Here is a 26,277-nt window from a genome sequence, read left to right as displayed (position 1 = left end):
GTACTTAACTCTCTCTCTGTAATAACAAGACAATTTATTTCAGTTGTAAAAGAAGACAAATAAATCCAAAATTCTCAATTTCAACATTGTTATTTATTTAGAACATCGCATGTATCATGTATTATGTTTTTAAATGTTTATATATCAACATTATCTGGCCATCCTCAGTAAATGTTATCAAACTCCTCTGACCTCGTCTGGTCTTTCTAAAGACCCAAGAGACGGGACAGTAATATATATATTTGTGGAAAAGGCTCCCTCTTGTCTAGTAATATTACACTCTCTATACTAAAGGTACCGAAACTTGGTACCCGATTTATCTAGCGTGAATTGGTACTCGGCAGTATACCAATGTAATTCGGTCGGCACCCTTAAAAGTACAGAGTTTGATACCCGACCCTTGTATGGTCCCCACATCCCCACGGCAACGGAAACACAGGGCACTAATTACTAGACACACAGTAGCAGCAGTGGTCTCATGGGGGACAATTATTGGGGTTTTATGAGTAGCCCACTCATACACACACACTCATACACACACACACACACACACACACACACAAATGTGCACATTGATCGAGTGATGAACTCATTGATGCCTCTCTCTCTTCCTCCCCTCACATATCTTCTCTCTCTCTTCTTCTTCCACCTCTCTCTTGCTCTTTATCCCCACTCCTCCTCTCCCTCCCTCCCTCTCTTCTCTCCATCCCCCCCTCTCCCCTCTCCATCCCTTCCTCTCCTCTCTCCCTCCCTCCCTCTTCTCTCAATCCCCCCTCTCCTCTCTCCCTCCCCCCCTCTCCTCTCTCCCTCCCTCCCTCTCCTCTCTCCCTCCCCCCTCTCCTCTCTCCATCCCTCCTCTCTTCTCTCCATCCCTCCCTCTCCTCTCTCCATCCCTCCCTCTCTTCTCTCTATCCCCCCTCCTCCTCTCCCCCCCCCCCCCCTCTCCTCTCTCCCTCCCTCCCTCTCCTCTCTCCCTCCCTCCCTCTCCTATCTTCCTCCCTCCCTCTCCTCTCTCCCTCCCTCCCTCCCTCCCTCCCTCCCTCTCCTCTCTCCCTCCCCCTTCTCCTCTCTCCCCCCCCCTCTCCTCTCTCCATCCCTCCCTCTCCTCCCTCCCTCCCTCTCCTCTCTCCCTCCCCCCCTCTCATCTCTCCCCCCCCTCTCCTCTCTCCCTCCCTCCCTCTCTTCTCTCCCTCCCCCCCTCTCCTCCCCCCCCCCCCTCTCCTCTCTCCCTCCCTCCCTCCCTCTCCTCTCTCCCTCCCCCCCTCCTCCTCTCCCTCCCCCCTCTCCTCCTCCCCCCCCCCCCTCTCCTCTCTCCCTCCCTCCCTCTCCTCTCTCCCTCCCCCCTTCTCCTCTCTCCCTCCCTCCTCTCTCCCTCCCTCCCTCTCTTCTCTCCCTCCCCCCCTCCTCCTCTCTCCCTCCCTCCCTCTCCTCTCTCCATCCCTCCCTCTCCTCTCTCCCTCCCCCCTCTCCTCTCTCCCTCCCTCCCTCTCCAGTGTGGTTTGTGTTGCCTACTGATTAAGCACTAGATTAACCTCCAGGCCTCATCAATAATGAACAGAGAGAGAGCTGTTTGTTCCGCTTCCTGTCTGCAGCACTAATAGACCCTTTAACAGGCACATTAGATAAGCATGTTTACTGACAGAGAGACACTGACTGATGAGGAGAGAGAGAGGGGGGAGAGAGACGGAGAGTAAGAGGAGAGAGAGAGAGGCGGAGAGTAAAGAGGAGAGAGGAGGAGAGAGAGAGACAGAGAGTAAAGAGGAGAGAGAGGGAGAGGGAGAGAGACGGAGAGTAAAGAGGAGAGAGGAGGAGAGAGAGGGACGGAGAGTAAAGAGGAGAGAGAGGGAGAGAGACGGAGAGTAAAGAGGAGAGAGAGGGAGAGAGAGAGAGAGTGAGAGAGAGAGATATTGTATACTTTTTAGCAGCAGAGTGGGCTGCAGGGCTAAATGAGGAACGATTCTAGAGACAGTTGCATCAGATAACAGCAGGAACAATTATTTCAACCCCCACTAGCAACACTAGAACAAAGGAACTGAAAAGTCACACCCAAATGTTAGCAGATGTCAGCACCGACAGCAGAGACCAGATAACTGGCTCTGATAAGTATAAGACAGGACTAAAGATCATTAATCAATAAGGACATGGTTCAAAGTTAAATGAAAAAGCATGATACTTGATTGGCTTTGATTGGATTGACAACTCTATAAAGAAATCAATAAAAACATCTATATAGATATTTAGAATTAAGAATCCTGGTATAGTTATCACAGTTATACGAAGGAATGTTGATGCATTCAGAGGAGACACCGATGGGGGCCACAGGCAGGCCCCCCCCTCTCTGTCCAATCACGTCGCCATAGCCCAGAGGAGGGGGCCATTGACACCAACCCCCACAGAAGAACCAACCGGATTGGACCAAATGTATTATTAAAATGTGCTACTATTGGTGGGAAATTATAGTATTTGAGAGCAAAACAGTGTTAATTCAGGAGCCCAGACCGCCCCCAGGTCTGCGGCTCCCCGCTCCCAACCCAGAGAATGCTGTCGGCTGATTTTCATGTAAGTAAGCTGGATGGGCCCATGGTTGGTTAGAATAGAATGTAAAGATACTTATCTTAGAAACCAGGCTTACTCATATGAAAAGGGCTTACAGTAAATTCTCTATTTTCATTGATGTTAACAATGACTGTTGTATGTACATGTTGGGGTTTTGAGATGCAAACCTTGTTGATCCTTTGTACAAAACAGACATGTTAATGTATTCTGATAATCCTTGTATGTGAAAAGCAACCTTTTAATTCACTCTTGGCCACCGAGACAAATAAATACATGAGTTTGAATTCGAACTCTCCCGTCTGGACTGCACGTTTATTCCTTGCTGGCTATATTGGAAGTGAGATGAGGAGACCAAATTCTATCACTTATTCCAGTTAGCGACCTCCTTGTGCTGCAATTAACCTTAGATTTGTATATGATTATACGACAGAAATGGTGCCTCTCTGACCCGCCCTGTTGTGCCCCCCCTGAAGATGTGCTGTGAGGTTTGTGTGGCTGGCTGCTCAGAGCCACGGCCCTGCTTGCACGTTGGGGACATCCAGGAAAAAAGCCGGGGGTTGATGCGTTTCATTAAGGGGTTTGCAGTGCAGGGTTTTGCTGTCTGGATGGAGGACCGGGGGAGAGATGGAGGCTGGTTGTGTAGCCACTGGTTGGAGCCCGGGGTGAATATAGCCTTTGCGTACAGGACTGGTGGAGTGGTGGTTAGCTAGACTGTCCAACGGTAAAGGGATCGCGCTTGGTGTGCAGTAAATATACAATCATGAGCTTTTGATGTATTGTGTGGTTATTTAGACACAGGAGGCCGTTTCCGGCCTGTTCGCTTGAGGTTTATGGCAATAAGTACGGGCAGCGTATTTGGTGCCAGTCCCTTGCGGACAGGGGGATAGTACTTTTTTTATATTTTTGTTGAAAGTAATAGCTTACGGGGATCCAAAGCACTTAGGATAGTTTAGGGAAAATACTTGAGGGGACACGGCGAGGAGCGGTAGAACGTGGATTCTCACCAGGACGGAGCAGCCGTCGGGGAGGGAGAGAATGTGTTAGGCAGAGTATGTGTGGCGATCACAGATCATATAGGGCAGGAATGTCAGTTAAAGCGGGGATGTCCCGGCCGGTCACTCGGTAACTGATGGTATTGTACTGCGCGTTGGCGTGTGGTTCTTGATCGTGGCCACATTAGTTTTTGCGTTTAGGAAGTACGATAGGATACGCCCTGGGATACAAGACAGGCCGTGTCTTTCCTGGGAGCGTAAGAATGTGATGGTTATTTTTTTCGTGAATCTGAGCAGTGGGTGGACCGGGTGTACGAATTGCTGGGCAAACGCAGGACCTCCGCTCGTTGACGCCTCTCAAGCGGTGGGGAACGGAGGTTTTAAACGTCGGCAAATGATGCAGATGGGACTTACAGGCTCTAATCCAACGCTGAAACAGATCCGCGGAATCAGGTGGATATGTAAGAAGGCGCTGATATGATGGTGGTCGTCACAGGTCGCGAGATTATTAACGTGGGGGTGAAATGGGCGTACAGGGCCTTTCGAAGCATAACGCGTAGGCTTTTGAAAATATCACTCAGACTAGCCGGTCACCTCGAAAGTTTCTACGGGGAGGGGATTTTTTCTGGGATATCAGCCGGTCTAAAAATAATCTATCCGTAATTAAGGGTTGGGTAGGAGGATGCAGGGTTTGCTTGTTAACCCGTGAGAAGGTTGATTGCAGAAAGCAAAAGCCGCAGGAGATCCGATTAGAACGTGTTTAGCTTCGGCATCCTATTTCGACACGTTCGTTGCGGCAAACGGGGACAATAGCGCTTAGCAACAAGTCGTTTCAATATACTGTTTATAATGTAAATGTTCATTGCATGTATTGTGTACTAACGCTCTTAAGCGCGGTGAAAATGAGTGCGGCGAAACTGTTGAAAGAAGTAATGTAACAAGCGGTAGATACAATGTGTAAGCACTGGAGAGTCATATTGGAAGTTGGGGCTAACTAGCTTAGCTCTGTGGAAGAGCCGCGGTAAATCTAGGGACGTTAAGGCGGCGAGGTGAGAGATTTGACTAAACACTGTGGCGGCTAGGGAGGAGGTAGGCACTCCGAACCTCTAGCCCTCAGCAGGCGGCAGTGGAATCGGAAGATTCCCTGGGCACGTTAAATACTTTCTATAGTCGCTGGGGAGATACTGAAGGCCCTCGTGTCTGGCAAGATGATCAACATCTTACTGTGTTTCCGTCTAGTCGGCCCAGGAAACGTCGCACGTAAGTTAGTGTGGGCATTGGGTGGTACGTGGACGACGGTCCACACCTAGAAGCAGGGCAGTGCACCGGAGGGGGCACAGTACCTGCTGTTAACAGGCTAGGCTGGTGAAAACGGTCAAAGTTTCCATACCCATAGCAAGTGGGATGGGGATCAGACCGTAGGTTTCAAAACTGAGTGGCTGATAGGTACTACGGACAATTAGCTGCTTGGGGTCCTGACTTGATGATGGACTATGAGATCTCTATCGACTGCGTCACCGGCCGGTCAGAGAGCATTATGACCCTATTGGCATAAATGCGTCTGGCTCAATGTACAGTCAGGCCACAGTAAGCCGAAACCGAATGCGTTAGTAGGCGAGTTGTGCTTCTGTGATCAGCAGGTTTGAAAAGAACCACTGGGAAGCAGAGGGGTAAGGGGTGTCGATTCAGAGGAATCTGGACTGTCACTCCTAAGATTGGAAAGTGTTGTGAAGGATCAGATTAAACCGAATATATATATTTATTTATATATATATATTTAAATAGTGTTTGTATATCGTTTGATATCCCCTGTATATTCCTTGTACAATATGCACTGAATATCCCTTTAGTCTACTAAACAGCCCATAATAGTTTCATTCTACCATTGGACGAGAACCTGGCGCCAGGTTGCCATACCCCTAGGTTCAAGTTCAATCGTGCCGCCCAACATGTCGTGGCAAGCCCCGGTTCCGCGTAGGAATACGTCTGGCGAAATACGAATGGTACTATTTGTTCATAGCGCATATATATATGGCGCAAGTAAAGTAGAACCTTCCTTTTAGTCCAGTTCTTTACCCTCCAACAGAGTGACAGACGCGAAGCCTCACCCACGACGCACGTGTGGTGTAGTAAGGCCTACTTGGCCTCAGAATAAGCATTGAGATATCGTGTGGATTAATAGTTGAATAGTCATAGTTTGGCACTATACCGTCGAGTTGGACGTATTCTATTAAGCTAATAATAGTCTATTTATGTATGGTGCATCGTTCGGTTAGAGTTATAAAGTTATCAGTACCCCCATCGTTCCTGACGTTATCTGGACGCTTAACCAGGCTGGGCAGACCCCTAGTGGTGCTTGCATCCGAGGAGCTCCGGGCCAGGGCGACTGGACCTGTATATTGGATTACTCTACCCGGACGATGGCGAGCCTTCCACGGCTTGGATTATGCTTTGGGTGCTTTGATTATTCCATGGATAACGGCCAACACTGCGGAGTGTTGGAACTACCCCCCGGAGAGGACTCCAGGTGAGACGGCGCTCTACACCAGTGAGGTCGCCTCACGTCTCTCCGTTGTGGACCGGCAGCTACCGTCCACCAGAGGGTCCAGCTATATTCGTCTGCGGACCGAGGTTCTGTGGGCACCGTGTTCAAGACTTTGAATTCTCCCAAGAAACCGTCGGCCAGATGGGATACCGCCAGCGGCTTCTCTAACCCCCCCCCTCCTACTGTCTTACAACCAGCGGGACCCCCCCCCCCTTAGTGTATCCAGCTATAATCATTTAAGTACCATCGCTATAGTTCCTAAATATCCAGGTTGTATACTTACTCCCTGCGTAACCAGAGATTGGACATTCAATGTTGATTTACCTACGAATACTCATTTGCCATACAAGTGCATATTTCAAATCATAAGTGTAAACAAGTGAACGTTGTATATACCTTTTGCTATATTAAATATTCGATTTGTACATTTGTGTGGATTCGTTTCATCAGGTGGGAAAGTGTTCATCATACTTATATCATGTACTGGATGGCCAGAAGTTAAAGTACAAGAGGTAGTGGTATTAAATACCATATCTAACAATACAGTCAGGGAATTGTACCCCTCAGTTACAATTGGTCCTTCGAGCCGGAGGGTAACTAGTGTAATATTAATATAGTGTTATTAATATTGAAATGGCCTATGATGAACACTCCACGAAACGGTCCTCCTAACCTAGAACGCCCGCGGCGCAGACGACAGCCACCTCAGTACTTAGAGGATTACACTGTCAGTCAACTACCTAGCCTTCGACAAACGGTAAACGCGGTAAAAGTAGAAAGTAAAATTATGTCTGACCTTAACGACCAGGTTTCCCCGACCACAGAGGCCCTAGTAGGTCCTAATGTAACCGACCAAGCTCACGGTGGGGACCAGGAAGGAGCTGACATGCCTTTACCCCCCGCCACTACCGAAGAAGTAGTCCCTGACCACCCCCGGGAGGAAGACAACCCTACAGAGAGAGAACTCTGCACGGAAGAAGAGGAGGAGAGCGCAGAGGAAATAGAGCTCCAGGACTCACCAACGAGTACCCCCAGGAGCGGCTCACGCAGGAGCGGCTCACCTCCACAACCGCCTTCCCCCAGCGAAGCGGAGAGGATGCTACAACAGGCGTTCCTCGTCAGCCTGACAGCCTCTACTGAACGCGACCGTCTCCAAGCACAGGCGCTCAGCGAGCGCGAACAACTCCAAGCGCAACAACGGAGCGAAGAAGAGCGCACACGCCTGGAGATGAGACGCCTTCAGACGGAAGAGAATATGGCAAGAGACCGGGCCGACGCCCAGCGCGCCGCTGCCGGTGCCCAAAGAGAAGCAGATCTCACCAAGCGCGAAGTCGAGCGCGACAAGTTACAAGCGCAGCTAATGGAGCAGCTGATCCGCAAGGCAACACCCTCTCCCTCCGCCAGGGGTTCAAGGAACTCGTCGAGACAACAGTCAAGGGCAGCGTCTCCTCAACGAGCAAGCGACCCTGAACTTGACCAACAGACCGAGCCTATACCCCCCGCAGACCCCCTTCCCAGACCGGTCCAAGCGAGACCCAGCTACAAGGAAGGAGCGGCATACACTGCGGAGAAGCTGAATAAACGATTACAGGATCTGGAAGATCTGATAGAGGAAGAAGAGGGAGAGGAGGAGAACCAAGCCCGACGACAGCACAGTACTCCACCGGACCAGGAGGTCCAATACAGCCCAGGCTATACCCCCGCGGCGCTGCGCTACAGACCCCCGACTCTATTCACGGGTGAGCACGACGCACGACCAGCCCCGAGGAATAGCACCTGGACCAGCGGGCCATGGTACCCTGTCAGTACCAGCCCACAGCGAGGCGCAAGAGGGGACTCGCCCAGGAGGTCTCTCCCCCAACGCTCGCCGATGTATCAGCCATCCACGGCGTCATACATTGCCACGCCGTCATTTCCAGACTTCGCCTATGAGAGTCGAGCACAGTACACGGAGCTCCGGATGTGCCTAGAGACAATGATGGTGGATGTCGCTGATGAACGCCACAAGTATGCAATATTACTGAAGCACCTGAAAGTACCGCGAGCGCACAATATAGCGCTAGCCTATGTCACCTCTTCGACACCATACACAGCGGCCCTAGCGGCGCTGGACCAGAGATATGGACGTATATGGGATTACGTAATCCAAGAGATAAGGCATATTGATCGCCTACCCCCAGCCACAGACAATCGCTCATTAGACGACCTGTCAATCAAAGTGCAGTCCCTGGTAGGGATGCTGGGAGCGCAACGGGAAAAGGGCATGCATGAGCTATACGCCAACTCTAACGTCGAGAGGATTTTGGAGAAGCTGCCACCCGCAAGACAGGAGCGTTTTAGGCGGCAGAGAGACTACCGGGATCCCAACGGCCCCGAGCCATCCCTCCTTGATCTAGCCGACTTCCTGGCGAGAGAAGTCAGCAGCTTACGACTGGATACATTCGGGCGGAGCACGCCAAGCTCCAGAGAGGGACCCAGGAGAATAAAGGATGGAAGAAGATCGGTGACTGTCATGCACCAATCAGAGTCAGTACCGAGCAGTAAGAGTCACAGCACCCCCTCGAGAAAAGAGAAGTGGAAGATAGCGTGTCCCTACTGTGAGAAAGAACACTGGCTGTCACAATGTGACCTATTCACAAAGATGAATGCAGAAGAAGTGAGTCAATGGATAAAGTCCAACAGGCGCTGTTACCGATGTGCGCGGCCACACATGGCAGCCGAATGCCGCCTAAAGAAAAGGTGCAGCCGGTGCGACGGAGCCCATCTAGATATACTACACGAGAGTAACAGAAGACGGCCTCCACCTGCACCATCGAGCGGCACCAAGGCAAGTGTCATGTACGTTGACCCCGCCAGCAGCAGCGGCGCCCAAGTGCTCTTAAAGGTAGTCCGTGTGACATTGAGCTACCAAGATAAAGTCATGGACACTTACGCCGTCCTTGATGACGGGTCAGAGAAGACCCTTCTGCTCGCGTCCGCTGCGGCCCAGCTGGGACTGCGGGGGAGCAATAACGAAATGACGATTCGGACAATAAGAAGAGATTTAAAGACGATAAAGGGCGAGAATGTCTCCTTCACTATCGCAGCAAACGGGCAGCCAGAGCGACGGTATAAGATTACAAATGCTTTCACCAGCCAAGAAATAGGACTATCGCAGTACACCTACCCTGTCACCAAGTTGATGGATAAATATGTGCACCTGCGCCAATTACCTATCCCGCTCATAGACGGCGCTACCCCGACCCTGCTGATAGGCTCCGACCATGCAGAACTCATAGTCCCGATTGACCGGGTCCATACAGGACCCCGAGGCTGTCCTGCAGCAGTCGAGACCCGCCTAGGGTGGACCCTACAAGGCCCCCTCGCTAAATCTCTCAACCGAACAGCAGCCACTAGCTGCCTCCACTCCAGAACGACAGAAGAAGACACCACTCTCCTGCAGCATGTCGAGAGGCTATGGACACTAGAGACAATGCCCTTTAAGAACGAAAAGAAAGATATTCGTTCTAAAGAAGACATTTACGCCATCAACCTACTCGAGCAGGGGACAAAGAGAGTCACAGTCGGCGGAGTGATGAGATACGCAACTCCACTCCTGAGGCGAGAGGGAATGCCCACCTTTCACGCAAAGAAAGACGCCACGGAGCGCTATCTATTGAACACGGAGCGGCGCCTAGCCAAAGACCCCGCTCAAGAGAGTGTGTACCGCGCTGAGATTGAGAAGCTAATCACAGCGGGACACGTAACAAAGATTGACATTAAAGAGGCCGATCAGACGACCGAATCATGGTACGTGCCGCATCACAAGGTCCATCACAACGGCAAGGATCGCATTGTGTTTAACTGCAGCTACCAGATCGGATCCCAAAATCTGAATAAAGAGCTCTTGCCCGGCCCCACACTCGGCCCCTCCCTACTAGGCGTGCTACTGCGCTTCCGCCAGGACAAGGTGGCTATCAGTGGGGATATCAAAGGGATGTTCCTGCAGGTGAGACTAGTAGAGGAGGACAAGCCCCTGCTGCGGTTCCTATGGAGAGAGAGGATCGGAGATGAGAACCCAGCCATCTACCAGTGGGAAGTACTCCCCTTCGGAACCACATGCAGCCCGTGCTGTGCTACATTTGCACTACAGAAACACGTCGCAGAGGACCCAGCAGCAGATGAAGAGGTCCAACACAGTGTGAAGAACAGTTTCTACGTGGACAACTGTTTACAAAGCGTTTCGACTCAAGAAGAAGCCGAGGCTCTCCTAATCAAGTTACGCGCCTCCCTGATCAAAGGCGGCTTTGATCTCAGGCAGTGGGCCAGCAGTGACCCGCACGTATTGCGCAGCCTCTCCCCCGCGGACAAGGCTGCCAGCAGCGAGACCTGGATGGCGACCATCCCAGGAGAAGCCCAAGAAATGACACTAGGACTAGTCTGGCGCTTCAAAACAGACTCGCTCCACTATAGACACAAACCCTTGGCTCCAGAGCAGGGAAGGTCGACGGCGATACCGACCACTAGACGGAGTGTGTACAGAACACTCGCCAGACAATATGACCCGTTGGGATGTATTCTACCTTACACCACCAGGGCAAAGATGATTGTACGAGCACTATGGGACAAGGACCAGGGCTGGGACGACCCAATACCGGAGACGGAACTCCGCTCACTCCCAGGCGTCAATATACGCCGCAGCTACTTCCCATCCACAGTGAGGCCAGAGACATGCGAGATTGATCTACACGTCTTCAGCGACGCCTCCGAAGTAGCCTACGGATCGGTGGCCTACTTGCGTGCCCAAGAGAAGGGAGGAAAGATACACACTGCTTTCATCCTGGCCCGCTCAAGAATAGCCCCACGAAAGCAACAATCTATCCCACGTCTAGAGCTCTGCGCAGCCCTAGCAGGAGCGCATCTAGCCACGTTAATCCAACGTGAACTCACCATTCCGGTGCACAGAACAATCTTGTGGTCAGATTCCACGACAGTACTCACATGGATCAAGTCTGATTCATGCAGATACAAAGTCTTCGTGGGAGTCAGAGTCACCGAGATTCAAGAGCTAACAGAAGCAGCAAGCTGGCGGTATGTGGACACCAAACACAACCCAGCTGACGTCATCACCCGGGGAATGTCTCTGGATGACCTAACCAACAACATCTACAGTGACGGACCAGAATTCCTCAAGCTCCCGGAAGGAGAGTGGCCTACGCCCACCCCACGGGAAGCAAGTAACGAGGAGGCTGAGAACAAGAAACCTATGTTCTGTGGACTGAGCACAGTCGCCTCCACAGACCCCAACATAGATGACTGCATTACCCTAGCGAGTGCGCAGCAAAGAACATTCCTGCGGCACCACCCAGAGATTCAGTCCACCACTGACATGTCAGCAGCTGACTACGAAGAAGCAGAACTTCTTCTACTACAACGAGCCCAGAGAGACTCGTTCTCCGTTGAGCTAGACTGTCTACATGGAGGAAACCCCGTCCCATCAGACAGCAGACTGCTCCACCTGGCTCCAGAGAGTGACGCCCATAATCTCATCAGAGTGGGTGGTCGCCTGCGGAGAGCCCCCGATCTACCGGATGATATTAAGTACCCGATCGTCTTGAACAGCCGACACAAGGTCACAGAGCTGATCATAAAGAAATACGACGAGGATGTACACCACGCAGGAGCAATGACAGTCCTCACGGAGATCGAGGGAGTATTGAACTCAAAGCCCCTCGGTTACGTCTCCAGTGATGTAGCAGATGTCGACCCAGTCACCCCCAACACACTCCTAATGGGGCGGCTGGACCCCGCGCTACCCCAGACAATGTACAGGCCTGAAGAAGCGAACGGCCGAAGAATGTGGAGGTACAGTCAAGTACTAACTGACAAGTTTTGGAGCAGCTTCCTACTCCACTACCTACCGTCTCTACAGACCCGCCAGAAGTGGGTAAAAGAGAGAGACAATTTGACAGAAGGAACAGTCGTCATGATTATCGACCAGTCACTACCCAGGGCTATGTGGCCGGCTGGCCGCGTAAGCAAAGTGATCACCGGTGCCGATGGCAAGGTCCGAGCAGCTGAAGTACTCGTCCAAGGGCGCACTTATACACGACCCGTGGCGAGGCTCATAGAACTGCCCCGACTCCCAGATACTATCGATGATGACCATGACCCATGACTTTGTGAGTTGACTGACCCTTACAGCGGACCTTGAGTGGTAGACAGTGCGGTTAATCTGTCTCTGCTTAGCTAATTAGATGGGACTAATTAGGGTGCGGCTGTTGTGAAGGATCAGATTAAACCGAATATATATATTTATTTATATATATATATTTAAATAGTGTTTGTATATCGTTTGATATCCCCTGTATATTCCTTGTACAATATGCACTGAATATCCCTTTAATCTACTAAACAGCCCATAATAGTTTCATTCTACCATTGGACGAGAACCTGGCGCCAGGTTGCCATACCCCTAGGTTCAAGTTCAATCGTGCCGCCCAACATGTCGTGGCAAGCCCCGGTTCCGCGTAGGAATACGTCTGGCGAAATACGAATGGTACTATTTGTTCATAGCGCATATATATATGGCGCAAGTAAAGTAGAACCTTCCTTTTAGTCCAGTTCTTTACCCTCCAACAGAGTGACAGACGCGAAGCCTCACCCACGACGCACGTGTGGTGTAGTAAGGCCTACTTGGCCTCAGAATAAGCATTGAGATATCGTGTGGATTAATAGTTGAATAGTCATAGTTTGGCACTATACCGTCGAGTTGGACGTATTCTATTAAGCTAATAATAGTCTATTTATGTATGGTGCATCGTTCGGTTAGAGTTATAAAGTTATCAGTACCCCCATCGTTCCTGACGTTATCTGGACGCTTAACCAGGCTGGGCAGACCCCTAGTGGTGCTTGCATCCGAGGAGCTCCGGGCCAGGGCGACTGGACCTGTATATTGGATTACTCTACCCGGACGACGGCGAGCCTTCCACGGCTTGGATTATGCTTTGGGTGCTTTGATTATTCCATGGATAACGGCCAACACTGCGGAGTGTTGGAACTACCCCCCGGAGAGGACTCCAGGTGAGACGGCGCTCTACACCAGTGAGGTCGCCTCACGTCTCTCCGTTGTGGACCGGCAGCTACCGTCCACCAGAGGGTCCAGCTATATTCGTCTGCGGACCGAGGTTCTGTGGGCACCGTGTTCAAGACTTTGAATTCTCCCAAGAAACCGTCGGCCAGATGGGATACCGCCAGCGGCTTCTCTAACCCCCCCCTCCTACTGTCTTACAACCAGCGGGACCCCCCCCCCCTTAGTGTATCCAGCTATAATCATTTAAGTACCATCGCTATAGTTCCTAAATATCCAGGTTGTATACTTACTCCCTGCGTAACCAGAGATTGGACATTCAATGTTGATTTACCTACGAATACTCATTTGCCATACAAGTGCATATTTCAAATCATAAGTGTAAACAAGTGAACGTTGTATATACCTTTTGCTATATTAAATATTCGATTTGTACATTTGTGTGGATTCGTTTCATCAGGTGGGAAAGTGTTCATCATACTTATATCATGTACTGGATGGCCAGAAGTTAAAGTACAAGAGGTAGTGGTATTAAATACCATATCTAACAATACAGTCAGGGAATTGTACCCCTCAGTTACAGAAAGGGACCCAGCCTTAAACTGCACCTGAAGGTAAAATAAGGGGACTTCTTCCGTTCCTGAGAGGAGACCTTAGCCTGGAAGTGGAGACCTGTATCTCTGTTGGGGGAGAGGGGCCGGCGTCGGGCAAGGCAGCCAAGGCTGGTTGTACCGTTGTAGCGGACTACCTAAGCCTTACGGGGAGAGGTGCATCTAAGTAGGGGAAGGAGTGCATCCGAACGGGAGGAGGGTACTCTTAACTGGAAGGAGGTTAAAAGGGTCAAAGCGTTTGATTGATTGATTGAAAACAGTACAGCTAGATACATACAATTGTTAAGGGGATGCAGACCAGAGACAGGGTCCCCCCGTTTTCAATTCATCATAACATTTATGACATACATGATATACAGATAGACAGTAGTTTGGGAGTAGCAATGGGCTGAATTTGGTAAACTGCTCTACACTGAAAATGACATATTGCTTGCATTGTATTTAATGGATACATCTACATTAGAATCATATGTCACATATGTACCGAGTTAACGTTCCCAGAACGGCCGGTTTACAGTTTTTTGAGTCTTAGCATGGGGGAACTAACCACTAATGATGTCTAACCACATGTGTGATGCTTATATTTGTGATATGCAGTCTGTTTATGCTTGTGTACTTTTTGTTAAAAATTTTAATAACATTGTTAACTTAATTAGAGTCACACTGTTGAGTTGATGGTTGCTGCAAGTCTTTAGATCACGGGGGTGATAATTTAATGGTGTAGGCTTGTTGGCATATATTTTGTTGCATTGCAATGTTGGAAACTGTTTAGGTTGTGCACGTGTGTAGGGAATTGATATGGTTTATGTTTGTTTTAGATTGTTAAATCTTTAATGCCATTGGTTTACATAGGCTGTTGTTTTATATTAAGATTGATTGCAAGTCCTTGAGTCACAGCAGGATAATTTAATGATGGGGACTTGTGTATAGGCTGTTTTTTATGACTGTATGATTGTGTTTTTGCAGTTATTTTTAAATGTTTTACTGTTTAGTTTGTACGTTTTCTGTGTTTGGCTGTTAGGGTCAGGCAGGAATGTGTTGATTTGCCCCCAGGGTAGAATGTGTGTGATGATTAACCTTTTGATGGAGTTACAGGAGGGCCTGCATATGCCAGGGGACAATGGGGGTGCAAGGGCTTGCACCAGGTGCCAGTAGGCAGAAAGCACAAAAGTTGGGAAGATTATATTGCCCAGTGGGGTAGGAATGCTTTGAGGCAGGTCGCGGGAAGCCACAGGGGACGCTAAAACCTGTTGTTTATGATCGCTGTTACACTCACGAGAGGGACCTAGAATATCTTTACAGCAGGAAGTTGATAACGTTGTATGCCCAAGGGGGGTCAAGCGGGGCAGCTGTTGTTTACAGTGGCTGTTTTACGACAGGATGACGGAGCAGGCCTGGTCAGATTAGATGCGCCAGGAGGGAGGTCACAGCTGGTGAAGATAGGGGGGAAGGGTCAGAATGTGATAACAGATGACAGATATTTTTACAACAGGGACACAGGACGTGGTTGTAAGGGGTCAATACAGGATCAAAGGCAGCATGAGGGAGACAGGAAGATAAGGTGCTAATTCGGGATAGCATGAGAGGGACAGGAAGTGACAGGAGGATGAGACAGGGGGCTAATTCAGGAAACAGCTGAGAAGGGCGAGCAAGAAAAATCAATAAGATAATCATTCAATTGGATTATGACTTTTTAATGATAGCTGGTTGATGAGGGAATAATTTGAAGCTGTCGGTGCACTAGAAGGCATTGATATGTTTTAAGTTGAGGAGGAGATTCTAGTTTTCTTTTGAGAGTAGGTATACAGTAAGGAGACTGTAGGAGTCTAAGTGGAGTGTATTGGATTAGCCTGAGGTTGAGAGCAGGGCAAGCTGAGTGAGGCAGGAAGGGAAACTAACCAGTGTCTTGTATGTTGGTTGATTAACAAGTTGTATGAGAGAGTTTGGAAGTATTTGTTTATGAGATGTGTCTTATATGTTGGAAAAGATGGTGGTTGGAATGATCGGAGTGGCTGGGAATGATGAGTGTGGTCTGTTATTGTCTATGTTTTTTCTTTTTAGTGAATGATTGAGGCTGGGGATGACAGATAGTAGACCGAGTCTGTTATCTAGTTAGGCCTAACAATAGACAGGATGTTAGGTCTTGTGGTGAGCCAACTGACCACTTTTGGTATAAGCCATAGCGGTGTTTTAATTTTAATCGTTACTTTCATTTGAGTTTATTTCTTTTGAATGTCTTAGGAGTTAACAGCCACTGTTATGTGTGGATGAGCGTTTAAGTCTAGATTTTTAGGTTTCTTTTCAATTTTTTAATCTGTAATTTTCTGGACTGATGATGATGAGTGAAAAGGTTGTGTGCATGTGAAGTTTGAAGCTTGTTGTTTTTATTCCTTTAATATTTTCTTGGTATGCATGGAGCATTCACGAGTGGTCGGCCACATGTGTAATAGGAGGATGTGTTTGGTTTGTTTTGTTTTTTCTTTCCTTTTTAAAAAACCTTTAATTTTAATGTTTGGTGCTTGTTATTTTTATTGCTTTGCTGTTTTAGGTATGAATGGTGATTTCACATGTGGAGATGCAGAACATGGGGTTGAAGGATGTGGTTTATTGGGATATTTTGTTAATTGTTTGTCTTTTGTTTTTATTTCTCAACTGCTTTTCATGGTCTGGGTGAGAGTGGAGAGAGCTGGTGGCAGGAGTATGAGCGTCAGGACAGGATGGCGACAAAAGCTAAGTGGTTCCATCACATTTGCATATGAATTATCAATGGCTTCTCTTAAAAGTATTTGACATATTGTGTAAAAGGATTTGCTTAGTTTTTTTCCTCACAGATTCAGTCGAGGGGGGAATGCGGAACGACACATGTAGAGGAGTCATAAATGTTGAGTATGAAAACATTCCATTAGATTACGACACAGTGGAGTGGACCTGTTCAGTTATTTCCTGTGGGAAATTATTAGATTGTGGAAAGAGGTCGCTTGTGGACGCTAGCCCCTCCTTCATCATAGCCCCGAGAACAGAGGCCAAAACAGACACAGGTTTGGGAAGCGTCCAGACTGGGAGAGCCGTCTGTAAATCAGAGGAAGGACAGTCATAGGTCAAAATATGACGGGATCACAGGCCTACAACAGTTGCTACGGCTGAGGCTGGCTAGCATGGGGGGAAGGGGGAGGCAAGGCCGGTCTGGAACTGTGCAGGAAGGGTGAGCAAGGGCCTCCGTGGAATGTGAAATTTGGTTGGTGTGGAGAACGGGGGGTAACTGAACAGTAGTTACTGATGGTCTCTGTTTGTGCACATGTGATTTGGTAGAAGGCGCAGGCAGAGGGCGGGTAGGTTAACACAATGCAGGGTAGACGCATACACATAGTAGATTATGGCCAAGGTGAGGAATTGGGTGACATTTTTTTTTCCTTGGGTGTTTCTCCGCCTTCCCTGCCCGACTGGTGCTGTGACGACGAGGAGGTAAGGTTATATGACCATGGTATGGTCATAAGGGGGGTGGATAGATGAGAAGACCAATTGATGGATTATGCAGATGTGATTGTGCTGTCTTAGGAAAGAAAAAAATTAACAGGAGAAGAAAAAATGAATGTAAAGTGAAAATATTGTGATACTAATGTATGTTTTCTCTCAACCAGATCATCTAAAAGAATGTGGAAACAAACGTTCATATAGATTAAGGAAATTGGGTTTTAAATTTGTGATTTATTATATTTTAATGTTTAATTTGTAGATTAAAAGAAATTGTTTTATTGTTTTCAACAAACCCAAAAGTTGTTGTTTAAAAGGTGGGCCTCTGGCTAATGAGCCTTGAGGAGCAAAAACTCATTGATGATATGTACCAAAGAATAATAAAAAAAAAATGTGAAAAAAAATTTAGAAAAATTTGAAAAAAATGTGATTTTTGTTATTATGTTGTATGGTTAGTATGTATAGAAGATCAAGTCAATATACTGTTCATGACAATAATAATTGCCAAAGTGAGGAATGTGGTAATATTGACCTTGAATTCCATAACTAATATGTGTGAATAATTAGAAAACCATAATATTATGCCTTGTATACTTTTTAGCAGCAGAGTGGGCTGCAGGGCTAAATGAGGAATGATTCTAGAGACAGTTGCATCAGATAACAGCAGGAACAGTTATTTCAACCCCCACTAGCAACACTAGAACAAAGGAACTGAAAAGTCACACCCAAATGTTAGCAGATGTCAGCACCGACAGCAGAGACCAGATAACTGGCTCTGATAAGTATAAGACAGGACTAAAGATCATTAATCAATAAGGACATGGTTCAAAGTTAAATGAAAAAGCATGATACTTGATTGGCTTTGATTGGATTGACAACTCTATAAAGAAATCAATAAAAACATCTATATAGATATTTAGAATAAAGAATCCTGGTATAGTTATCACAGTTATACAAAGGAATGTTGATGCATTCAGAGGAGACACCGACGGGGGCCACAGGCAGGCCCCCCCCCCCCTCTCTGTCCAATCACGTCGCCACAGCCCAGAGGAGGGGGCCATTGACACCAACCCCCACAGAAGAACCAACCGGATTGGACCAAATGTATTATTAAAATGTGCTACTATTGGTGGGAAATTATAGTATTTAAGAGCAAAACAGTGTTAATTCAGGAGCCCAGACCGCCCCCAGGTCTGCGGCTCCCCGCTCCCCGCTCCCAACCCAGAGAATGCTGTCGGCTGATTTTCATGTAAGTAAGCTGGATGGGCCCATGGTTGGTTAGAATAGAATGTAAAGATACTTATCTTAGAAACCAGGCTTACACATATGAAAAGGGCTTACAGTAAATTCTCTATTTTCATTGATGTTAACAATGACTGTTGTATGTACATGTTGGGGTTTTGAGATGCAAACCTTGTTGATCCTTTGTACAAAACAGACATGTTAATGTATTCTGATAATCCTTGTATGTGAAAAGCAACCTTTTAATTCACTCTTGGCCGCCGAGACAAATAAATACATGAGTTTGAATTCGAACTCTCCCGTCTGGACTGCACGTTTATTCCTTGCTGGCTATATTGGAAGTCAGATGAGGAGACCAAATTCTATCACTTATGATCTTTTTCCTCCTTCCAGTTAGCGACCTCCTTGTGCTGCAATTAACCTTAGATTTGTATAGGATTATACGACAATGACCCTAAAAGGACACGTTGTCCCAAATTGACCTCCTAGAGCTTGTTTCTGTTGTTTTTATCAAATCATTTTGTTAACTTAACTGTCATTTTCACTTGTCACACGGTTATATAAATTCATGGGGGGGCGGGAAATAAAAAAGTGAAATATAAAAGAGTAGAAGAAGGGAGGGGGGGTAGACAGAGCCTGGGAAGAGAACGCATGATTGGAAGTCGTGCTGTTCACTTTATGTTCCTATAGCAACAGGGACGCTGCCAGGATGCCGATCTTGTCTTTCAATGTCCCATGAGCTGGTGACACTGTATCTTGCCGATCAATTCTGAATGAAAACCTCCTTCTTCTTTACAAGAACCTTTGTTACAATGAGCTAGCTAAACAGTTTTGTGCTTATAGATGAGTTGTTGTATTCAGTTGGGGCGTATATCCACTCTAGCTGGCATGTTTGTCACGACGTACAGCTACAGGTGACAGAGAGGCCACTGCAGAAGATGATGTGTGGGTGTAGGTGACGGTTTTTACTTTTTTATTGTCCTTTTATGTCAGATTGTAAACACAAGGACATTTCTGAAGGTGTGTTAACCTCTTAAGACTGAGCGGCCATCACTCCATAAATGCATCTCTACAGGCTGTATGAATTATTGTTGTGTTTTATTTTCAAATGTAGTCAAGAGTAAATACCCTAACCCTGTAAAAACAGGAGGCAAAGTGTATATTTTCAGCAATACGTTTGTTTACCAATAGGTTTTATGTCTGGTAAATTTTTGCATGGTGTTATTCACTGTCAAAGATAAAAAAAAAATTATAATTTTTTTTTTAAATAATTGATATTCTCCTTTGGTTCATTACAATTTACTCAAGCCTAGTAACAGACACAATATTTCTGACACTGGGAATACATTCCCTGAGATCCATAGATGTCCCGAGATACTAAGAACATGCAAATGGACTTTTGTAGAAGTGGAGCTTCCGTCCATTTACTTAGGTATGTATTTGTAGGCGGATTTTCTGAAAATAGGGCTATAGGGCTCAAGAGGTTAATATCAGTGCTGCCCTTATTTCCACTATGGATGTGTTTGTATAATGATTAAGTCAATTCATCTGTTAGATTGTCTGGAGGTGCGTGCATGTGAGTCACGGCTGGGGACGAGTGGGGGGCCCAGAGATAATCTTGTGCACGGGGCTCAGAATTTCTTACTCACGCCCCTGGACATCTGCATGGGTGGAACGAAGCCGGCTATGAGAAGTAAGAACGTCCACACTCCGTTCGATATCATTTGTTCAGTATTATTTAACGCAACGTCTCCGTCTGGGGCGACCCTCTTCAGGCACAGGTTTGCTTCAATAATATTGAGTAAGTGACGATAGTGTGCTCGTGTAGTTTAAAGTGTCAAAACACAAACATAACAGACATGGCAATGACAAGTAGTAGGGAGAATGGAACCGGTGAGTCCAATTTTAAAAGACGAGGTCAGTACATTGCAGAGGTGTAGACTGAGCAGAACCCAGAACATATGACCCATAGCTTGGTATGAGGATAAACTGGGTGATATTGACCATATATTCACGTGGTAGAATATTAGATTAGATTCAAATGTATTATCATCATGCAGCACGAGTACAGTACAACATAAATAACGTTGGCATTCAACCAGAGTGCAAATGTGACAGTAAAGTGCAATAGTAATATACAATGTATACAGGTGATTAAACTGGGTATAAAATTAGGGATGCTCGATATTGGCTTTTTTACCGATACCGATATTGTCCAACTCTTAATTTTCGACACCGATATCAACCGATATATGCAGGGTCCCCCCCCCAAAGAACTGAATAATTTAAGGTAATTAACATTACATATCTCTTGTCGTGGCCGATAATATCGGACATCTGTCAGAATGCAGGTAGGTGAATTCCAATGGGTGAAGGCAATCACAGAGACAGAGAGTGTTTACTCTTGAACAGGTTCGACTTTAATAGTAAGAACACAGAGTAAATTCTAAGAGAGAACAAGTGCTAAGAGCACAAGTGTAACATAAGGTAAATGGGAGCTTATTGGAGGTCCAGAGTAGAACCGTCCGCGTTATCCCCGAACGCAATTAGTGAAGACCTGACAATGGACAAGCAGAAGAGAGGTATGTTACATAGAGACCAAAATACAAACATTCCACACACACCCCCGTGACAGCCAATCAGGAACCACCCCTAAGTGACAGCACTAATTGACAGGGAAATGACAGGTGACAAGCCCAGTGACAAATGCCAGGAATGAAGGTGGTCACCGACCGAGGTCGGTGTCCAGAACGTAACAGTACCCTCCCCCGACGAACGGCACCAGACGTTCACCTGGGAGCCTCGGGATTCAGCCGCCGGAAATCAACGATCAGGCTGGGATCTAAAATATCCCTTTGAGGCACCCAAGAACGCTCTTCTATCCCGTACCCCTCCCAATCCACCAAGAACTGAAACCCCCTACCCCTCCGCCTACAACCCAGTATCCTCCGCACCGTGTAAATGGGTTGACCGCCAATAAACCGGGGCGGGGGAACCACAGGCAGTGGCGGGGCCAAGGGCGATGAGAGGAATGGCTTCAACAGGGACACATGAAACGTCGGATGAACCCTCATAGAGCTCGGAAGTCGTAGCTTGTAAGCCACTGGATTAACCCGATGAATCACTTTAAATGGTCCTATAAAGCGAGGAGCCAGCTTCTTGGATTCCACCCGGAGAGGGAGATCCCGGGTGGAAAGCCAAACCCGCTTCCCTGGACGGTAAACTGGAGCCGGACGACGCTTACGGTTAGCCTGCCGTTGGGTACTAACCGAAACCTTCTGTAGCGCCTTCCGAACCTGTTTCCACGTCCTGCGACAGCGAGCCACATGTGCCTGGGCCGAGGGCACCTCCGCCTCCTGCTCCTGCTCGGGAAACAGAGGAGGTTGAAAACCATACTGGCACTGAAAGGGAGACATACCGGTAGAAGAGGAGAGAAGGGTATTATGCGCGTACTCAGCCCAAGCCAACCTCCTACTCCACGTTGCCGGACTACCGGCAACGTAACATCTCAAGACCCCCTCCAAATCCTGGTTGACCCTCTCCGTCTGCCCGTTCGACTGTGGATGGAACCCAGACGACAGACTGACAGAGGCGCCGAGGCCGGCGGCAAACGCCTTCCAGAACCTGGAGGCGAACTGAGGACCCCAGTCCGACACGATATCTACTGGCAGCCCGTGGACCCGAAAGACATGCTGTATAATTAAATCAGCAGTCTCCCGGGCCGAAGGAAGCTTGGGGAGAGGGACAAAGTGAGCCGCCTTAGAGAACCGATCCACCACCACCAAGATGGTGGTGAATCCGTCCGAAAGGGGAAGACCAGAAATAAAGTCCAGAGATATGTGTGACCAGGGTCGTTTAGGAATAGGAAGTGGTCGGAGGAGACCCGCCGGTGCCCGTCGAGAGGTCTTACTACGTGCGCACACCGGACAGGCCGCCACAAAGGAACGCGTATCCCCCTCCGCTGTTGGCCACCAGAACCTCCTACGGATAAATTCCAGGGTCCTGGTTGCCCCTGGGTGGCTGGTGAGGGATGACGCATGTGCCCACTGTAGCAAGCGTGAGCGCGCCACCTTGGGAACATACGACCGTCCCGGAGGACCCCCACCAGGATCGGGCTCCCGCGTTAGCGCCGACCTTACCACCTTCTCTATGCCCCAAGACACGGGTGCCAAAATCAAGGCCGGTGGAATAATGGGATGGGGCTGCTCCTCCCGCCCAGGAAGATCAAACTGGCGTGACAACGCGTCAGGTTTGATATTCTTGGAGCCGGGTCTATAGGAGATGGTATATCGAAATCGTGTGAAGAACAACGTCCACCTGGCCTGGCGGGCGTTAAGGCGTTTAGCCCCTTGGATGTAAGCCAAGTTCTTATGATCAGTCCAAATAATGAAAGGATGTGCCGCCCCCTCCAACCAATGTCTCCACTCCTCCAGTGCCAATTTGATCGCCAATAACTCCCGATTACCCACGTCGTAATTACGCTCGGCTGGTGACAGACGGCGAGAAAAAAAAGCACACGGGTGCACTTTCCCATCCTTTAAGCATCTCTGAGAGAGCACCCCCCCCACCGCGACGTCAGAGGCATCCACCTCCACAATGAACGGAACCTCCGCGTCATGGCGGATCAATACAGGAGCGGATGTAAAACGACGTTTAAGATCGCAGAAGGCCGACTCAGCCCTAGGCGACCATTCAAAGCCAGGGAGAGAGGCCTTAGTGAGAGCTGTTAAGGGATTGGCTAAGGCGCTAAAATTGCGAATAAAGCGCCTGTAAAAATTTGCAAAGCCCAAAAACCGTTGTAACCCCTTGAGCGACGAAGGCCGTGGCCAGTCCAAAACTGCACTCACCTTGGCTGGATCCATGCGCAGATCGCCCTTCGTCAACACAAAGCCCAGGAAGGACACGGTGTCCGTGTGAAACACACACTTCTCAGCCTTAACGAATAGTTGATGCTTGAGGAGACGGTCTAGCACCTCCCGAACGTGTATTTGGTGTTGCACCATATCGCGAGAAAAAATCAGGATATCATCTAAGTAGACAAACACCGACACCCCAATCAAGTCTCGCAGCACGTCGTTAACCAGGGCTTGGAAGACTGCCGGAGCATTAGCCAAACCAAAGGGCATGACCAAATACTCATAGTGCCCATTGGGTGTGTTAAATGCAGTCTTCCACTCGTCTCCCTCTCTAATCCTGACCAGGTTGTATGCATTACGTAAGTCAAGTTTAGAAAAGACCTGTGCCCCCTGTAAGCACTCAAAGGCCGTGTCCATGAGGGGTAAAGGATACCGGTTCTTGATGGAAACGTCATTCAATCCCCTATAATCAATGCATGGGCGCTGATCCCCATCCTTTTTATCAACAAAGAAGAAGCCAGCGCCGGCAGGGGAAGTGGAAGGGCGTATGTGCCCCGCAAGCAATGCCTCCTCTATGTAGGTGTTCATGGCCAAGGTTTCGGGGCGTGAGAGAGAGAACATTCGCCCGCAAGGCGGGGAGGTACCGGGTAGAAGATTAATGGGACAGTCGTATGATCTATGAGGCGGAAGTGCTTTAGCACGCGTCTTGCTAAAAACGTCCGCCAGGTCCCAATAGATCTCAGGCACCCCTATTAAATCGGGATTAGAGGGTAGATCAGAATCTGCCACGCTCCCCACCATCCTGGAGAAAGAGGGAGGAGACAAAAGAGAAGAGGGGGGGGGAGACAAGGGTTTGGGCAAACTCCCGCTGACGATCGACTTGACGTCGGCCGCCGTTGAGAGTTCGCCCGTGCTCCAATTAATGACACAAACACATGACGACAACCAGGGATGACCCAACACCACGACAGAATAGGGGGAAAATATGACAAAAAATTTAACCCATTCCCACTCCCCACCCTCCACCCGGATGTGTAAGGGAACTGTGCGCTGGGTGACGCTCCCACTGCCCAGAGGCCGACCGTCCAGGGCATAAACTGGTAAGGGAACCCCTAAATCCTCCACTGGGGTTCCCCACTCCTTCACCAATCCCACGTGAATAAAATTGCCCGCCGCCCCTGAGTCAATGAGAGCCTTAGTTCCCCTAATGTCACCCCCACAGTCGATCGCCACCTCAAAAAATTTACGGGAATCCGTGGTTTTGGCAGGAATGAGCCCACCTGCTGGCGCCTTTTCGAAGCCCGACGGCGCACCTTCCATCCCCGATTGGCGCCGAGCCGATACAGCCTGGACCCGACAGCTGCCGAAGCGGTGACCGGTGCGGCCGCACCGGAAGCAGCGTCGCTCTTTGATGAAGCGCTGCCTCTCGTCGTCCGAGAACGACAGCGCTCCAAGCTGCATGGATTCATCACCCAGTGGCCCACTCGTGTAATGCATGGAATTATCAACACCAGGAGAAGAAGGAAAACATACCTGGGGCTGGGTGTTGTTGACATGCTCCTTCTCCCTCTCCCGGTGCCGATCATCCATCTTGATGGTGGTGTTGATCAGCACTTCCAGCTGCTCGGGGATCTCACGCGCGGAAAGCGCATCACGCATCCGCGCTGAGAGTCCCCTGACGAACAGAACCACGCAGACGTTCTCCGCCCAAGCTGTCTCCCGGGCCAAGATCCGAAAATTGATAGCATAAGCTGCGACCGTGCGGAGGCCCTGCCGGCAGTCGAGAAGACGACCACCAGCCTCGAAGATCGAGAGTACCCGGGAAGTATCGAATACTCTTCTCAATTCCCGGGTAAAGGCGTCCAGACTGTCGCAGATTATCGCCCCTGCCTCTAATTCCGCCGTAGCCCAGGAGAGAGCTTGACCGGTGAGCAGTGTGATAATATACGCTACCTGCGCTGTCTCCGATGGAAATGATCGTGGCTGCAGCCGGAAAACGAGTAGACACTGGGTGATGATGATGCATGATGTGGTTCGCGGGTCCGCTCCTGGGCCCCGAACACCCCCCGACTCTCCTCTGCGAGGAGCGCTGCTTCTCCCGCCGCCGACTGAACACCAGCCACTCCTTCTTGGGCTAGTCGGGCTGTGGCCAACGCCGACTGCGCCGCCGCTTGGGATGATCCGACGACCCCATTGAGTCGGATTAACTCGGCGCTGACCAGCTGCTGATGTTCCTCCATCCGTGTCTGGGCTGCTCCCTGCGTCTGGAGCATCTCCATGATGGCCTCCATGGAATTCTGATGGTCAGGTCTTCTGTCAGAATGCAGGTAGGTGAATTCCAATGGGTGAAGGCAATCACAGAGACAGAGAGTGTTTACTCTTGAACAGGTTCGACTTTAATAGTAAGAACACAGAGTAAATTCTAAGAGAGAACAAGTGCTAAGAGCACAAGTGTAACATAAGGTAAATGGGAGCTTATTGGAGGTCCAGAGTAGAACCGTCCGCGTTATCCCCGAACGCAATTAGTGAAGACCTGACAATGAACAAGCAGAAGAGAGGTATGTTACATAGAGACCAAAATACAAACATTCCACACACACCCCCGTGACAGCCAATCAGGAACCACCCCTAAGTGACAGCACTAATTGACAGGGAAATGACAGGTGACAAGCCCAGTGACAAATGCCAGGAATGTGGGTGGTCACCGACCGAGGTCGGTGTCCAGAACGTAACAGACATCCCTATATAAAATATATACATTAATACTGTATAGTGCTAATTAGATGTTCAAGTTCTTTAATAGATGTATGTAGAATTGTAGTATTAATATGTACAGTGATACAGGTATAAAGACACTATGGTTATAAGTATATAGATATAGTATTAATATGTACAGTGATACAGGTATAAAGACACTATGGTTATAAGTATATAG

The 26,277-nt window shown here is 48.7% G+C and overlaps 1 protein-coding gene across 1 annotated transcript in view; it reads right to left on the bottom strand.

Annotated features, from left to right (window-relative positions):
- Window positions 1–20,210, bottom strand: part of LOC311238018 (SKI family transcriptional corepressor 2-like) — a gene marked incomplete at both ends in the record, with an annotated part of 33,468 nt that extends 13,258 nt beyond the window's left edge. The window contains one exon of the mRNA XM_084325985.1: window positions 20,132–20,210. Coding sequence (XP_084182111.1) covers window positions 20,132–20,210 — 79 coding nt within the window. The remainder of the gene's footprint in view (window positions 1–20,131) is intronic.
- Between the last annotated feature and the right edge of the window lie 6,067 nt (window positions 20,211–26,277).

Source organism: Notolepis coatsorum, assembly GCF_963971535.1.
Source record: "Notolepis coatsorum genome assembly, chromosome: 12".
Taxonomy (NCBI): Eukaryota; Metazoa; Chordata; class Actinopteri; order Aulopiformes; family Paralepididae; genus Notolepis; species Notolepis coatsorum.
This window is presented reverse-complemented; position numbering and strand designations above follow the sequence as displayed.